The following is an 18,547-nucleotide window of genomic DNA, read 5'->3' as shown; positions in this document are numbered from 1 at the left end:
AAGCTATAACCAATACTTAAGCTTTTAACTTTTAAGTAAGACAAAATTTACCCAGCCATATGAACTTTAAGATACTTCAGTCATCAAGATTGAAGTTACATATCATAAGACTTCTGTTGTGTGATATTCTCATCTACAGAATATGGTATTAATGTTTTAATAACATTAGGTTCATTTTTTTTTTTAATGACAATGAGACATGTCTGCTCCTGGCAGCACCAATCTACGTCAGAGAAAATGATGAACATCAAAGAAACTCCATATCGAGGTTACTTTCTTTGTGGCAAAAGTTAGCCACTGGGCAAGAAACTGCCCTTGCATCGACTGCTGACAGTTGCTGTCCAATTTGGACAAGCAGGACACAAAAGAAAGTGACTGCCAAACTTTTCCAAGACAAGGCAGGACAGTCCTTCAAAACTCCTGCTTCACAGGAACAGATATTCTAGGCCTGTTGGCTGAAGATGGATGCCCCAATGTTAGAGGAACCTTTTATGACTGTCCAGGCACCTGGCTGTTTCTGTCATTCCTTAGTTTTGGAAATTGTTTGCTCTGTACTTCCTGTTTACTCAGATAATATTTTATTCTTCTCAGGACTCTGGAGTTGAAGTCTAGATAGTTATAGTTAGACCTTTCCTTGTTACCAAATTCAAAAAAAGAAACTCACAAAAGAGGTGTAAAGCACCTAAGGTTGAGAGACATAAAAAAAGTTTGGGGTTGGTAATCCAAGTTAGGATAGAAAGTGAAAAAACTTTGGTCCCATCAAGATAGGATATATAATGGAGTATTTTCTCTGATTTTGTCAAATACAAATGGACTGGACATTGTTAATGTAATTCTTGCCTATATATATTTGTATATAGTTATTGTACTTACTGTATATAGTTTTTCTATGTTAGTTAAAACCTTCAGTTTTTATTTAGACAAAAAGGGGGAAATGTGTGATATTTTGACTGTGTTCTGACAAATAAAGCTTGCCTGGAGTCAGAGAGTAGAGCAAGCCACCAGCTGACCACAGAGGTTTGGAGGACTGTAGACAGAGAGGAAACAGGAAGTGGTAAGGCAGGGCTGAGAAAAGATCTACATTCAGGAGGATCAGTAGAAGTAGGAAGCGACTGTGGCTGCTCCCTGTTCTCTGATCTTTCAGGTTCTTACTCCAATATCTGTGTTAGGGAATATTATTTTAAGGAGTGTTACTTCTGTTTACCTATTGCATTTGTTTAACTCTGTGAAGTTGTGTTACTATGTCTCTCTAAAACACTGGTGGTCTAATAAAGAGTTGAATAGCCAATGGCGAGACAGGAGAAAGGACAGGTGGGGCTAGCAGGTAGAGAGAATTAATAGAAAGAGATCTAGGAGTGAGAGAAGGAGGAGGACATCAGGGGCCAGCCATCCAGCTACACAACCAGCAATGGAGTAAGAAAGAAAAGTATATAAAAAAAATAGATAAAAGCAAAAGCCCAGAGGCAAAAGATAGATGGAATAATTTAAAGTTAAGAAAAGCTGGCTAGAAATAAGCCAAGCTAAGGCCAAGCATTTATAATTAAGAATAAGCCTCCATGTGTAATTTATTTGGGAGCTGGGTGGTGGGCCCCCAAAAGACCAAAAACAAACAACATATTTGACTTCCGATTTTTTACTGATAAAGATTAATTAGATTAACACTTCAGAACTGTAAAGGTAAGTGCACATGAAAAAAATGTCTCTTATAAATTATTTCATTTCAACACTTTTTCTAATCTTGGGGGAAATTGTACAACCCTCTCAGTTAAATCTTTATCTCCAAGCCCTACAGTACAAAGAACTATCACTATTTCTAATAACTGGGGAGAACTGCTTGAGAGAATGACCCAGGCTCTATTCAACTATACCCCCAATACTTACACCCAGAATACCACAGTATACACAAACAAAAAAGTTAACTCCTTTCCTTCCTCCAGTATTTCATAAAGGCTCAACAAATGCTTGCTGTGTTACCTCACTCAGTGTCAACACTAATGACTGTGCCAACCCTAGAAGCAGTACAAAATGTGGAAGGTGAACTATATTTGACTAATAAACGCTACACCATCCTCATTTCCATCTGTATGGCTACTCCTACCAGCCAAGCTCTTTGGGTCTACTACACCAAAACATTTAGTGACCTCTAAGATATGGAGAACTTACATAATGGCTTTCAATTAAAGGACATTTCCTTACTAAAGCAGATCTAAACATTTTTTTAACTTGACCTGAATACTTTAATGTTAATGACATTTAGATTATCATACACAGCACAGGGATAATCATTTATTAATAGGTTCTAGCATTTTGCCATCCAGTAATAAATTCTTCTAACACTAACATTAGCATTTATCACTGTGAAATTACTTTAAATAACAAGTAAACAAACAAGAATCTGGTGCTATAGAGCTGGCTCAGCGATTAAGATTCCTTACTGCTCTTGGACAGGGCTGGAGTTCGGTTCCCAGCACCCATGTCAATAGGCAGCTCACAATCACCTGTTACCCAGCTCCAGGAGATCCAACGCCTCCTTCTGACCTCATTAAGCTCCCATATACAGGCATACAAATAAAGATAAAATTAAAATTAAAAAGGAAGAGAGACGAGAGATAAAGCAAATAAACAGCAATACAATGCAATTTGCAATTATCAACTGAGCACCTAGAAAATCATAACAGATGACTGCCTTCATAAAAAAATACCTCAAGGAAACAACCAAGAATATTAACAAAGCAGTCTGACTGCAGGGTGTGCACAGCTTGTCGGGGGTGGGGGTGGGGGGGTGGGAGGGGAGTGTCAGTGCATTTCAAGTCCACTCCAAGTTGGTTTTTATAATTTTTATAATATATGAAACAATGCATATGTGTGTAAATCGCTTCAGATTTTTAAATTACCTAAATGGTTAGTCCACAAGAGTAATTAACTGAAAATAAAATTATATAATAGAATAAGTCTTACTCAACTGTTTCACATTTTTATAATTAAAAAAAGGCAAAGTAAGACAAATAATATCTTGAAATTAATGATGCAATGAACAGGAGAATAAGTCAAATTACAAAACAATTAAAACCAAAGTGCTAGAAATCATCAGAGCGATCTTACTCATCTTATCATCAGGGAAACTGAGTCTAAAAATGGGTTTTCAAATGATTACATATCAGACAATGCTTAATACTTTATGGACAGAATGAACTGCAAGCATTCACTATGATGAACAAACTCAAATAACCCCAGGAAAGAAAATACAGTGTGTTAACAAAAGGAATATGACATAGCAATACCAATGAATTAAAAACTGCATGTTAAAAATGCTTAAATACTCTGGGCAGTGGGTGGTGGCACACATCTTTAATTCCAACACTCAGGAAGCAGAGACAGGAAGATCTCTGTGAGTTCAAGGCTAGCCTGGGCTACAGAGTAGAGTTCCAGGAGAGCCTCCAAAGCTACACAGAGAAACTCTGTCTCAAAAAAGGCTTAAATATGCAGCTGGAGAGATGGCTCAGTGGTTAACTGTGTAGTGATCTTATAGAGTTTAGTTCCCAACATCCACATCAGGCAGCTTACAATTGCCTGGAACTCTTAGCTCTGAAGAATCCAACACCTACTGGCTTATGTAGGCTCTGCACTCCATGTACAACCTCCTACACGCATATACATAATTAAAAAGGTAAAATGTTTATAAAATAGACACCACAGATGTACACTATAATTTATACACTACTGGAGTTTTTTAAAAATCAAGGTGTGTGGTCAACATTTAAGTAAATACATTCCTTTAATAGAGTTCAAAAAACAATGAAGCACTATTTAGGCATACTGTGGGATTTTTAAATTATTTGTAGGCGCATTTCGTTTGCAGGTATACATATGTGCATCACAATTGTGCTGGCACCCATGGACATCAGAAGGGGGCACTGTAACCCATAAAGTTAGGGCTGGCTGTGTGGATCCTCAGAACAGAACCTTGGTCCTCAGCAAGAACGACAAGCACACTTAGCTGCTGAGCCATCTCTCCAGCCCCTGGGTGAGATATTTAGTTACTTAGGGACAAAGCAGAGAGTAGGCTGGCATCAAACTTGTGATCCTCCTGCTCAGGCTCTCTAATGGGCTTACAAGGGGTGCACTACCTCACCCTGCTCCATTTCCTGATTTTTAAAAGAAGACTAATGGTAAACACCAGTTAAGAGTTAGTTCTGAGGAGAAAAAAAAATGATAGAAGAGCTGGGCAGTGGTGGCACATGCCTTTAATCCCAGCACTTGGGAGACAAAGGCAGGTAGATCTCTGTGAGTTTGAGGCCAGCCTGGTCTACAGAGTGAGTTCCAAGATAGTCAGGGGTACACTGAGAAATTCTTTCTCAACTAAACAAAACAAAACAAAACAAAAAAAGGAATAGCAAGAACTAAAATGTAAAAAATTTAAAGGGAGCTGAAGAGATGGCTCAGTGGTTAAGAGCACTTGTTCTTACAGACGACCCAGGTTCAGTTCTCATCACCCACATGGTGGCTCAAAACCATCGGTAACTCTAGTTCCAAGGGGTCTGATGATGACACCAGGCACACACATGGTACACATACATGGATGAAGGCAAAACACTTACACATGAAAGAAAGAGAAAAAGAAAGGAAGGAAGGAAGAAAGGAAGGAAGGAAGGAAGGAAGGAAGGAAGGAAGGAAGGAAGGAAGGAAGGAAGGAAGGAAGGATGGATAGGAGGGAGGGACAGAAGAAGGAAGGGAAGGACAAAGGAAGGAAAGAAGGTAGGTAGATGTGGGCCACAATTTAAAAGAAAAAAAAAATTGACAGAAGCACATGAAACAGATGTTACACATTCTTGCTCGTTTGCTGATCGGATTCTATAAGGTTATTAGTCAAATATTTAAAAATAATAGACTGCAGAATTCTATACAAGTGTCAACGATAACAGTATGAAACAAGAAGTAACTAATTCTGTTTTGAACACCTAACAAGGACTGAGGGTTAAGATAATCTGTTTTGGTGCAGAACGAAACAAGATAATGCATGTCTCACATAGCAAAGCATTTGATCCATGTCAGTCACTGATCAAAGTGATAAAATCTACCAGGAGTTATTTTAGAATAAAATATTCGTTTTTAAACATTAAAACCTCTCCAAGAGTGATGGCTCATACCTATAATCCCAACATTCAGGAGACAGAGGCAAGAGGATCAGTTGCTCAAGGTCTTTCTCTGCTATACAGGAAATTCAACATGACATCTAGACAACATGACACCCAACTAATAAAAAACAGAATCACTTCTCATGTTAAATAACCCCTTTTTTGTTTCCCCAAGCAAAAACCAAATTTTAATAGTTGATGTTTTTCTGTCAGCTTAGTGGCTGCACATGACATTTTCATTATTGTCTGCAGCCCCAGAGCCCAACAGTCAGCACCCTACCAACCACTCGGGCCAAGACCTAATAGGGCTTCTGGTCCCAGAGCCACAATATGTAGGTTTAAATTAAGTCTCCATTGTTCTATTTACCAGCAAAGACTTGGAAGTCAGATGTGGGGGGTGAAAACCTGCTAAAACTGCAAGAGATGTGGTCTCTTCCCTCACCCCAGAACCAAAAGGAAGCTCAAACTTTAGTCCCAGCCCTTTCCTTCCTGTGTGTCTTCTCTATCCAAATTGCTGGCTTCTCTATGCCTAATTACATCAGTTACTTGCTGGCTCCGCCCCCTGATTCAAAGTAAACTTTATTGACAGTCTGGAGTGTCACAGTGCGATCAAAATATTCACAACAAATAGTGACTATCCCCAGGGCAAACCAATGGCACAAGAGGGTTTTTCCTTACTTACCAATCAAAATCTCCTTTTGCTAGATCAGTACGCCACCAATGTTTTGACATTTACTACTTTCATCAACTTTTTGGATGTATGTGTCAAGAATCTCCAAAGTATGATGTTCCAAAATAAGGACAGTTCAATCATTCATAATTGACTATATGTATCAAAAGTCATGAATAGGTAATGACATTTAACATAGCAAATGGACCATGCTTCTCTATCAGACAAAGGGTTTGTATGAGTGCACACATACACATACACACACAAGCATATACAATATAATCACTTGTTAACCTTCTAAGATGAAATGTAAACATATCTATAAACATCAACATTCAACACATACTAAAAAGGACTAACCTTAGTTTAATACCGTTTTTGCAAAACAACTAAAGTGACCTACTTTCAGTGACACTTCTACATTTTAGAAAAGCTATACCTCAAGCTTTCTTATTAAAGTGTAGAATTGTCAACAGCTTTAAAAAGAATGATACAGTTTTCAAGGTATTTTTCTGGGATGAGATTGGAAATACTCCAGATTTGTGTTCAATTCAGAAATGGCTATTAAAACCATGATATTACAAAGTTAGCTCCCTAGGAACTCCCACCATATTCCCAAGTCTCCTATTTCTGACCTAAGGCCATCAGTTTTGCCAGCATGGAGGCCTTTCTTCAGCTATGGAAGTTTCACTGCAACTTAACTTTCCCGAGCCTCAGTTTTCTCACCTTTATGAAAGGGCAAAGTAACAGCAATGACATCTACTAAAAGAAGTAGTTGCTATGAAGCCTAAATCTACATCTTCCTCAAGCACTCTACCACTGCGCTATAGCCCCAGCTCTTCTGCAAACTAATGCTAACAATCTTTCAAATATTAGTGGTAATTTAATTATGTATCTGGAATCATACAGCACTAAAAATACAAAATGAATCTAGGATATTTGGAAACAGTTTTCACTTAAAAAACAATCAACAGAAAAAATATCAATTATTATTAAAAGAAACGTATGTTCTTTGGCAATCATCATCCTTTCACAAACTTTGACGGCTTCTGGCAGGAGTGGGGGGGGGGAATACTCAGCTTTCTTTAAGGGTCTGGCCACTGGGAGTCTGACCATGCTCCAGTGGGCAAAACAAATTGGACTTGGCTTTTTTTCTTTTTCTTTTTTTTTTTCTTTTTTTTTTTGTTGTTGTTGTTGTTGTTGGAGGGCACAAAGGATGGACATGGGAGGACTGGCAGTGTGATTAGGGTACATTATGTGAAATTCTCAAGTAATCAATAAAAATATTATGTTGGAAAAAATAAAAATAGATTAAGAAGCTGGGGAGATGGCTCAGTGAATAAGAGTGTCTACTCTGCAAGCATGAGGATCTGAGTTCAAATTCCTAGCATTGCATAAAAGCTAGGTATAGCCACCTTATATATAGTCCCAGCTACGGAGGACAGAGAGAAGGATCCTTGGAGCTTGCTGGCTGACAGCTTAGGTCCAGGTTCAGAGAAAATAAGGTGAATAATTAAACATCCTTCTCTGGCCTCTACAGACACACACACACACACACACACACACACACACACACACACACACACACACACACACGGCGAGGCAGAGAAACAGAAAGGCAGGGAGATGCTCTCCTGGAATTTACTATGCAGCCAAGTTCTGTCCTAAAATTTGCAATTGCCCACTTAAAATCATCTTGCTTCAGCCTCCTGAATGCTAGGATTCCAGCTGTACACCAACCATAAAATGTTATTTGTAATAGTAAAGAGCTGGAAACCTACCATTCATTAAAGAGAAAATAGCTATGTAAGCTTTTGGTACAATATGATGATATATTGCAGTATAAGTGAGAACTATTAAAATATGCATATAAAACATAGTCTTTATATTAGGTGTATCAATTAGGAATGAATAAATAGTTCTATTGCTTTTTTGCCTCTTATTATAATACAATTTAACAATAACTTTATATGTACACTAGAAACACAAAATTATATTCACATAAAGCTTATGTATATGAAAGGTCTGAAAGATGTTTGCTTTTGTTTAATATCTCTTTCTTCAACATTAATTGCTCCTGTCAGTAAACCAAAGTCAATTAAACGTGTCCATTTTACTTTCTTTGGAGACAAGGTCCCACTATGTGGACCACACTGGCCTCAAACTTAAGAAATCCACCAGCAGGTGCCCATCTTGCTAGTATTGGTTTCCTTCCTCTTCCCGATTAGGTAAATATATTCAAGGCAGGGTAAATTTGAGAATAGGATGATCTGAAGTTAATCAGTAATTACAAACCAAACTATCCTTTTCCTTTGATATGTACTGGAGAACAAACAACACACATTATATAGGTTGTTCAGACTCAAAGCAATACAGTCTGTGTGTCTCTCATCAGTAAACTTTTTGGTCACTAAAGCTGTTTGCTCCCTTGTAAAGTGTCAAGACTCAGGAAAAAACTGCCAAGGAAACAAAGGGTGGCTAAAGGTCAGTCCATTTCATTCATCCCCTCTCTTTTTTTTAAAAAACATCAAGTTGAACAATATTCTGGTTTCATGCATTTATTAAGGTTATTTGTAGCCGGGTGGTGGTGGCACACGCCTTTAATCCCAGCACTCGGGAGGCAGAACCAGGCGGATCTTTGTGAGTTCGAGGCCAGCCTGGTCTACAGAGCAAGATCCAGGCGCAAAGCTACACAGAGAAACTCTGTCTCGGTGGAAAAAATGGTTATTTATTACATGGTCTTGACTTCTGCCTAGTTTTTTTTTACTCAACAAGCCTGATTTTAAGTTCTGGATTTATGTTTATTCAACCTTAATTCATCAATAAACTTCAAATTAGTTCCTAAACCAAGTATATGGCTATCTATCCAAGGAGGTTATTTCTGAATTAGCAAATTAATTATCTCAGAATAGCAGGTTGAATATCAGAACTAAAGATAATATATATTAATTTTTTTGCTACAGTTTTCATGATCAAAATTGGCTGCCTATATAGAAGCTGACAAACTCTTTCTTGGCCCAATTAAAGTTCTAACAGAACTTTGTAAACCAAGTTTACAGAAGGGTGAACTTCTGGCTAGCAAATCTCTCTCACCACTAAGAGATCTTAGCTGGATCGCAGCTTACAAAACGTGAGTGTTTATTACCTCTTGAAATAACTGAAACTGAAAAGGCTCACTTCTCCCATGAAAGTCAACTTCTGACCCCTGTACAATGATATAAACTGTTAGGAAGATGGCCCTTTCCACCTAAAGAGGTATTAAGACTGTTTTCTTTCTTTTTTTTTTTTTTTGGTTTTTTGATATACCGTTTCTCTGTGTAACAACCCTGGCTGTCCTGGAACTCACTTCATAGACCAATCCAACCTCAAACTCACAGAGAACCACCTGCCTCTGCCTCTGTGTGCTGGGATTAAGGGTGGGTTCTGTATTTACCCACTCTTTCCTCGATCTTTGACCAGAACATGGATGAAAATGTTCACAATACATTAGTATGATTTTGCTTGTTAGATAGAGGCAGAGGTAGGCGGATCTCTGTGAATTGGGGGCTAGCCAGGACTACATAATGAGACATGGCCTCTCTCTAATTTAAAAAAAAAAAAATTGTTTTTTTTTTCATTCCACTTATCACAGACACAAATTTCATAGACCTAAAGACTTTAGTTCTAGACTCTTGGGGTACGGTTATTCCAAACTTGTCACAGAACTATATCCAAATGCTTGGGAATACTACAACACTTTACCTGTGTTAACTTCTGAAACTAAATAAATATGCTATTAATATATTTTGATAAATGGCCAAGTGAGAATGACTTTGTGGTGTTCTTGGTCATTGAGTAAAGCTTAGAAACTGGCACAATGTTAGTGTGTTCCTTATGGAACTCCTCAAGTCAGCATTTAAGCCTAGCAGCTTTTCACTTTTCTAACTAACCCATGCTAATGAGGTAGGATGGTTAACTTCCTTATAATCCCCAACTAACTAGCTGGGGTTAGCAGATTATATAAACCTGATGAATCCCAGAAGCTGGGATTTATAGTGGGACCTCATTTCCCAACAACAACAAAATGGTTAGTCCAACAGATCAGTGTAGCTAGAGTTTTCCTGGCCCTGCCTGGCCCACGGTCAGGACAACTCTTTCTCACCTGCCAGTCCCACAGCTGCTCAGACCCAACCAAGTAAAGACACAGAGACTTATATTACTTATAAACTGTTATAAACTGTATGGTCATGGCAGGCTTCTTGTTATCTAGTTCTTATATCTTAAATAACCCATTAATAGAAATTAACCCATTTCTATTAATCTGTAAGTTGCCACATGGCTTGTGGCTTACCAGTACCTTACATCTCACTTGTCATGGCAGCGGCTAGCAGCATCTCTCTGCCTCAGCCTTCCACTCCCCAGAATTCTCCTTGTCCCACCTATACTTCCTGCCTGGCTACTGGCCAATCAGTGTTTTATTTATTAACCAATCAGAGCAACACATTTAACATACAGAATATCCCACAGCACATCAGTTGTCTGCATTTTATCTTTTAATACAAAATTCACGTGTTTACTTTACCAAGCTATCAGGCAGGATTTACTTAAATATGACAAAAATAATATAACAAAATTAGCAAAATCAAATGACCTAGTGTGTCTACCATTGATAACATCAAAACAAATCACACACTATTAGCATCAAAAAGGCCCATAATGCTTAGCTCAAACTCCTTCAATTACAAAGGAGTCAACTGTGACCAAGAGAGGCTATCACTCACACTTGATCACAGAAGCAGTTACAAAAAAATGTCTGACACTTTCAAGTTCAATGTTCTTTGTATTATACCACAGTGCACAAAACAGTTAAAAGTTAAATAGATATGCAAATGACTTCTGAATAATCACTTTAATTCTATTTATAATGCAGTATTTAAAAAAAAAATTCTAGATACCTTAAAACATTTTTTTCTAAACAAATCATTTCTACTTTACCACCCAGCACATTTTAAAGAGTTTGAATAGAATTTCATTCTCTGCATTTAAAACTGACATAATCCTCAAAGACATATGGACAGACATTTCAAAGCCTAAGTATTCTCATATACTAAATTTTCTTTTGTATATGGTAATTTAATAAAGAATTAAGACATGATATTCCTAGATTACCTCAAGGAAAAAACAAGATACTGATAAATAAAAAAAAATTCAAGGTCAAACTAATACTGTTCAAAAAAAGAAAACCCAGAACAAACTAATTCTAGTATTAGACTGGTAAACATCAAAGTATGTCATACACTGGACATACAGTAGCCACTAAAAGTTACATTCTAGAAAGATAATTAAGGGACTGGAGAGATGGCTCAGTGGTTAAGGGTACTGACTGCTCTTCCACAGGTTATGAGTTCAATTCCCAGCACCCACATGGCAGCTAACAACTATCTGTAACTACCAAGACCTGACACCCTCACACAGACATGCATACAGGCAGAACACCAATGCACATAAAATAAAAATAAATAAATTAAAAAAAAAGATAATTAAAACACAGCAAAATATTTACATATATTAATCTACCAAATTATCTACTGTGAAACTCCACTCCAGTCAGAAAGGGTGTGTGTACATGTGAATGTGTATAAACATTAGTTACATAATTCTAAAATAAAGCATTTTTCACAGTGCTTGGCACAAAGTGAAAAATCCAATATATAAACATCATCATCAAAATCACAGGTAAAGGAGTATCCATGAAATTACATAAAAAAAAATATATATAGTCCTTGTTATCTCTTGGTAGCACAGCAAATAAATTATTCATCTCTGAACTATAGTTTTTGTTTTTGCATGGGTGGATAAACTATTTCTCAAATTGGCAATTTTAGTCCAAATGCAACTCTTTGGGAAGGCTGGAGAAGAAATGCAAACCTCTCTGTATGACCCTTCCCAACACTTAGTGAGACGGACCTACTAGTCAAGTTCAAGTTACCCTAATCAGAGTAAGGTTTTCAGTCTTTCCCCTTGGATACTACTCAGTCACCACCAGCAGCATACGATTAATTAAGGGGCCTATAATTTTTACCCCTTCCCCATCAATGACCTTCTTTATTCCTAGCCAGTTTCTCATATTTGGCACCACAGAGAAGCTGTAAAAGGAAGAAATTTTCAAATCTTCAAAACTGATAAACAGATAGATAAAAAATGACTACCCTTTTGTTGATACAATGCATAGCTCAGAGGCCAACACAGTGATTACTCCAAAAGTATCTATGATAGTTTTAGGTCTCAACTATTATTTCCAGAACTGGAGGAAATCTAACATGTCAAAAATGAAGCCAATTTTGGCCTTACGAAATAAAAGGGTAAATTTTTAAAAGATAACAATAATTCTTCCCATAATCTTTCAGCCTATTTTCTAACAAAACTAAATTATTCCAAATGCATAAAATCACACACACACAAAAAAAGTATATAATAAGCATTATGAAGTAATGGGCAATAAGAGACATAGAAATGAGTAAATGATTAATGACTTTAAAAAATCTAACTATAAGTATGGCTCAAGTACACAATGACACAGGAGAACAGACTGTTGGGAAGCATGGCACAATTGAGTCTTCTAAGGAAAAATTATTTCCACAAGATTTTTTTTTGAAACTTCATTTTGAGCATGCTAGCATATAGTTTAAAAACATATAATTCAAGACCAGAAAGCTTTCTATGGAAAAGGAGAAATGAAGTTGGAAGCAGATGAGCTAGCATTGAACTCCAATGAACTCTAAGCAAATTTTACATTATGTATTCATGATATCTACACAAACATATATTACTTGAATAACTGCTACAGAGCTTCCCAAGGTTTCTTTCCATATGTGTATAATGTATGCACAGACATACACATATATAAGACAAATGAAAGAAAATTCATATACTCGCATACTCCCACTGTGAGGTAAATTTTTAATGATGCACTAAATGATATAATCACAAAATTTGCTTTTGACGGGAGAAATGGTTCTAACTCAGATTTATCTCAAGTGATTCAATTCTAATTAGCCTCCTCCAAAATTACTGTAATCCCAACTTGATATTAAAAAGCCCAGCACACTGACATGGCAGGTGGTTCTGGTTTACTTAAGCACAATAAACAAAACTCTTGGTTTTTCAGCTATTTCACTCCTCCGAGTGCTCTGGCCAGATTGGCAAAAGGTACGTAGTATGATATTCACTCAACAGCAAATCACAAAGATCCTTAGGTATTACATAATATATCCTTAAGTGTTCAAAATTGTATTTAAAAGGCTAACTCATTATATATAATATGGTACATCTTTATTCAGTTTCTGCAAAATGAAATTTTACCTTCGAAAATAAAACCATGTGTGGTAGTTCCTTTATTTGTGGCATAAAGCAGTTTATTTACTGTCTTTTAAAAATTCATTAAAAAATGCTTTTATTACATTTATTTGTGTGACTGTGTTGGACACGCAGGTGCCACATAGGTCAGAGAACAACTTGTGGGAGCAGGTTCCACCATATAAGTCCCACAAATGGAACTCAGGTCACCAGGCTAGAGGGTGTAAAGTGAGTTTAGCAGTTGAGCCATCTTACCTGCCAAAACAATCTTATTTTTTAAACATGAATTTGAAACAGTCTAATGCTTCCTCCTAGTCTCATTCATTTCCAAATTTGACTTCTCACTGTTAAGACAAAACTGTCTACAGAATTCGTCTTCCACTAATTCTTGATTAGATATGCAATCTCCTCAGCTATTTATCTACCAAAAAAAAAAAAAACTAAATTCAAATAATGGTTCAGAATGAGGATTCTAAAAGACCTTATTATATTTCAGTACAATGGCTATCTATTAATTTTTAAAGGTCAACACACTCTTCAAGAAATTAGTGATTTTCACCTTCTTTCAAAGGCTAAAAACAAAGAAAAATGAAGCAATAAAATGTTAAGTACAATTTCTACTGTAAATCCCAATGAACTATGGGTTAAAGAAAAAAGGAAAAAATAATACAGGGCCATTTTAAACTATACCTAAAACACGAGGGCACTACTGTATCTCTTGCTTTTTCATAATGTATGATTACAAATAATGAATTTCCGTTTCCAAACTTCACCTCCTACGTTAAAGATGAGATATACAAATGACCAGATTAAAATCGACATTCCAAGAAATCCACTTTGTGGTTGAGCTAAGGCACAAGTAAACAATGTCAGCTTTTGCAGCAATGATTACCAGATGATCACAATCATTTTTCCAACGTTAATTAAAAAAAAAACAAAACTTTTCCTCTATGAAGAACCTTTCAGAGAATAAATATGTGCTAAAATAGATTACTCTTTTCCTACCCAAACTAATATCACAAGGCTCCTGGGGAGCAATGTATTAATAAGGCAGGATATATTTGTGAAAACAATTTTTAAAATCTGGATGAATAATTTCCAAATTGTTCTGTTTCAAAGCATCAATATCTTGAGGATTAAAACCATCGGAAATATTTTTTTTCATTTTAGTGCAACAAAGGCTCCATCCACTGAGATCATTCTCACACATTTACTTGCACTTTCAATTTACTATAGTACCAAAAAAAAAAAGGCCCGTTTGGAAACAAGCTATTATATGCCTGCATTAGTCCACATCCCATGGTTTGTTCCTCAGCCGCAGCAAGGCAATACTACTTTCTACACTATTAAACTGGTAAGACATCCTTGCCCATCTCTAAAATAGATCTTAAGATTTTCTGCCAGCTGCTTTCTTCCAAGATACTAATAAAAGTTCCAGTCCTTCCCTTCAGCATTTTCGCAGTTTTTCTCCTAGCCCAGTACTGAGACAGGCTTCTTGATCTCGCTCAAAATAGGTCTAGTCTGCGGAAGGCAGTGACAGTGTACTGCACTGTGAATGGACAGCCAGGTATTTTATGAATGGAGGCGATCACGTGATCCCAGCACCTCCCCGAACTGATATTTCCCACATAACTGTGTCAACATTCTGAGAACTGGGGTAGTTGTTTGTGTGTTCGTATGTTCTAAAATTTAATCTAAAACTTCTAATTCCCCTCACTTCCTGAACTCAAAAATCTACGTAGAGACAAACAAGCTTCGAATGCTTTTCTTAGGAAACCCTTTCAAGTTGTCCAAGGTGATGGATGTTTAATTATTTTTTTTTTTTATGAATGAAGTGTGCTATGCAAATGAGGGCGATTCACAAAAAAGAGAGAACATGGCGGCCACTTCTGCTTCTAGACTGCAGGACTGCAGCAATCCACCTCCTTCCACACCCGTTCCCTCCGAGTGTGCTTTTCAAAGAGGGGGGAACCCTGCTTGGCATTTTTCTAGCTGTTTTATGCTAACCGGGCTTCAGCACTGGCCTTTAAAGCCTTCTCGAGGAGGTCCGACTTGAGGAATGTACTTTATTTAAAGGAATGCATCCTCACTTAACTCTTCATAATCCTCCAGAAACACACAAAACTTGAACTCAATTACAAGAAAACGGATGCCAATATTCTGCCCCAAATTAACTCTCTTCTCAACAGGAAAATCTTACAGCACCATTATTCCTCCAAGCGGCTGCTACGTTAAAGCAAAACGTTTAAAAGGCACAGTGCTTCGTTTGGAAAAACGTTAAGGACAGCCCAAATAAGCAACAAAAAAAAACTTAAAGTCATGGAATGCTCTAGATGAAACTGATGAAGTCACCAACGCGTTCGGCAATGTAAACGGTGCTTTATCACGGACGAAAGCCAGGCACACTAGCATTCAAAATTCTCAACCGCTCTGTTCTTGATGAAGACAGGTTCAATATTCACAAAGGTTAAAAGAAAAAAAAAAACAAAACAATAGCTCGACATCGCCCACACTCCAGGTGTCCTTAATCCTATTTAATTCTTAAAATGTTTCCCTAACCCTATTTTTTTTTTTACTAGGATAGCATAGGTCATGAGTTTAAAAAGTGGGGCAGGGGGCGAAGGCTTAATCGGCATTTAAGAGTCACTGAGTCATCGAATTAGGATTCAAGAGCAGTTTGCGGCAGGAGGTGCTCCCACACATTAGTTTCCGAGCGAAATAGCTGTAAGGGGAGGATGGCTCGGTGGTCAAGGGGTTGGGGTGTGTGTGTGTGCAGGAGTGAAGGGCAGGCAAAGGGTACTTTCTACTCCACTTAGAGCCACCCCGCATTACTCCGTCTCGGAGACGTCCGATGGCCCCAGCGCCTCTGCTCTGCCCTCGGTCGCCTTTCCCAAGCAGGGAGGCGAATGCAAGGATGGGAAAGGGGGGGCTGCCATGAAAGAACACGGCCCGACAGACACCCATCGGGCATTCTATCACCTCCCGGGCGGGACGGGCTGGGGGAGGGGGCTGCCCACCCGGCTCCCCCAAGCCAGGGCTCGCTTACTCGTTGTCAGAAGTCGCCGTCTCCTCGCTCATCTTTCCCTCACCGTGATCCGCTCAGGAGATGGAGGAGCAACAGCAGGCGGGGAAGCAGCGGCAGCGGCGGCACCGAGGGGCGGCGGGCGGCGGCGGCGGTGGCGGTGGCGGTGGTGGCGGCGGCCGGCGGGGCGCACGGGCAGCGGCTCGGGGGCCTCACCATGGTGGACGCCTCACCCGGAGCGGCGCCCCGCGAGCCGGGCAGCCCGGCCACCCCCGCAGGGGGGCGGCGGCGGCGAGCGCGGCCGTGGCGACCCCAGCGGTTCGCTGCGCCGAGGCCGGGTGCGACGCCGAGACGGCGCGGGCGAGCCGGCGGGCGGGCGAGCGGGCGAGCTGCGGGCGCTGGAAGGGACGCGGCCGGCAGCTGAGGCGGTGCTGCTCTCAGGGGCGCGACGACAGGAGGGCGGCGGGGGCCGGCGGGGGGCAGCCGAGCGCTGGCTGCGGGCGGCGGCGCGGTCCCGCCGAGGTGCCGCGCACCATCTCCCGCCTGGCCGCCGGCTGCCCGCGCGGCGCGCCCAGTCGGCCCTCAGGGGCTCCCTCAGGCGCGCTCCAGCTGGGGGGCCGCAGGCAGGGCGCGAAGCGGGCCGTCCGAGCCCGAGGGCGCAGTGCCGAGCGGCGGCGAGGAGAGCCGAGAGCAGCGCAGCTCCGCGGGCCCGCGACTCACGCCCGCGAGAAGGGAGCCGCGAGGGGGGCGGCGGAAGCTCTCACGCCGCCCGCTCCTTCCGCCGCGCGAACCGGGGGCGCCCGCGGGAGAGGCAGGCGAAGTAGTCCCTCGCGACTTCTGGGGCGGCGGGGCTCGCGCGGGAGCCGGCGGGCGGGCGGGCGAGCGAGCGGGCGGGCGGGCGGGCGGACGTGGGGCGCGGCTGCGAGCGGGCGAGCGGCGCGGGGCCTCGGAGGGGTGGAGGGGGGAAGACCTCAGAGCCACGGCCCGCAGGCGAATCACTGCAGCGCGAGATCGTGGGCAGCATAACAAGTTTCAGAAAAGTAGTTCCCTCCTCCCCTCGCTTCTTCCCAAATCGTCGGGCAGCGGGAGCGGGGCGAGGAGGGCGGCGGAGGGATATGCCGCTGCACCGCGCGCGTGTGCGTGCGCGCGCTCCAAACTCTTGGCACGCCGCGAAAGGGGGCGGGGGTGGGAGCTGTGAGCAGAGCTGCTCCGGGACTGGCATTGTTGCGACGCGCAACTCCCCGTTACTCGGCCTGGAATACCCAAGTCGTCTGTACAAACAGCCCGCGTACACCGTGTGTTCCGGGAAGAAATCAGAAGGCCACTCGGTTCTGCTCAGCTCGCGTGCACGCGCGCGCGTGTGTGTTGTGTTTTCCTTGCAAAGAATGGAACTGGCATGAGTTCATCTCGAGTTAGTGGGGGTTACAGGCCGGGACTGCAAAGCGAGCTCCTCCTGCTGTCCCTCTAGTTGCATTGCTGCAGTCCCCTTGCTTCTTGCACAAGGGAGTGAGAAGTGTGTGTGTGTGTGTGTGTGTGTGTGTGGTGTGTGAAGAGTTGATTTGAATACCTCGCAGCGCGATTCTCACTGAGCAAACAGCATGCCATGCAAGGCATTCATCTCTGAAAGCCGAGTGCTTGTTAATGGAGAACGGCTTCCATTGAAGCCCGGGGTAGGCGGGTTACATGAATCTGGCGCATCCAGCAGCACAGGAAATAACTCCCGCTGCGAGTGAGGTTGCATAACTATAGCGCAGGAGATGCCTGTGTAGCACGGACTCAGCCGAACGGAGGCGGAACGATTGTTGGATAGGCAGCTGTCACGTTTGCATTGTCAGAGGACAATGTATGCAGTCGTCCAAAAAGGTCTTTTTTGCATAAGAACCTTCTAGGGTTGAGGGCTGGAGCCTGGGATCTTTGTGACTGAAGGGCTAAGAACTCCGGGCTCTATAAAATTATCTCTTCTCCATCTACGAAGTCAGCCTATGTACAAGATGGCCTGGGGGACTGAATTCCAAGCGCTCCCAAGCTCCCGTCACGTCTCCCCAGGCGGTTCTGCTCTAGGCTTCTCACTTTGTTCTCAAGTTTACATGACCCCTAGGGAAGGAAACTTGCAGCTCCAGCTACCTTGAGGGATATAACAATTCCAGAGGAAGAAGAAAATGAGAGGGCCTCCCAAGGAAACCGACACTCTCCTGCCAAGGGTTTCCAGGAAGCCTCAGAATTGCTGCTCTCCGGATGAGTACACACTGGTGTGCTAACAAGATTGTGCGCATAGGAGTGCCTCAAACATAGAAGTATGTTTGAGGAAGGAGTGAGAGCGCTAACCCAGCCAGCCGTGCACAAAAATCCATACCGTGGATTACTGAGGTTTCTTTATATAACTGC

The 18,547-nt window shown here is 41.1% G+C and overlaps 1 protein-coding gene across 1 annotated transcript in view; it reads right to left on the bottom strand.

Moving 5' to 3' along the window:
- Spred1 (sprouty related EVH1 domain containing 1) overlaps positions 1-16,326 on the bottom strand; it is an 81,649-nt gene extending 65,323 nt beyond the window's left edge. Inside the window, exon 1 of the mRNA XM_042275936.2 lies at positions 16,187-16,326. Coding sequence (XP_042131870.1) covers positions 16,187-16,218 — 32 coding nt within the window. The 5' untranslated portion in view covers positions 16,219-16,326. The remainder of the gene's footprint in view (positions 1-16,186) is intronic.
- Between the last annotated feature and the right edge of the window lie 2,221 nt (positions 16,327-18,547).

The sequence above is a fragment of the Peromyscus maniculatus genome, chromosome 4, assembly GCF_049852395.1.
Source record: "Peromyscus maniculatus bairdii isolate BWxNUB_F1_BW_parent chromosome 4, HU_Pman_BW_mat_3.1, whole genome shotgun sequence".
Lineage (NCBI taxonomy): Eukaryota > Metazoa > Chordata > Mammalia > Rodentia > Cricetidae > Peromyscus > Peromyscus maniculatus.
Note: the sequence above shows the minus strand (reverse complement) of the source record. Positions and strands in the feature narration are given on the sequence as shown.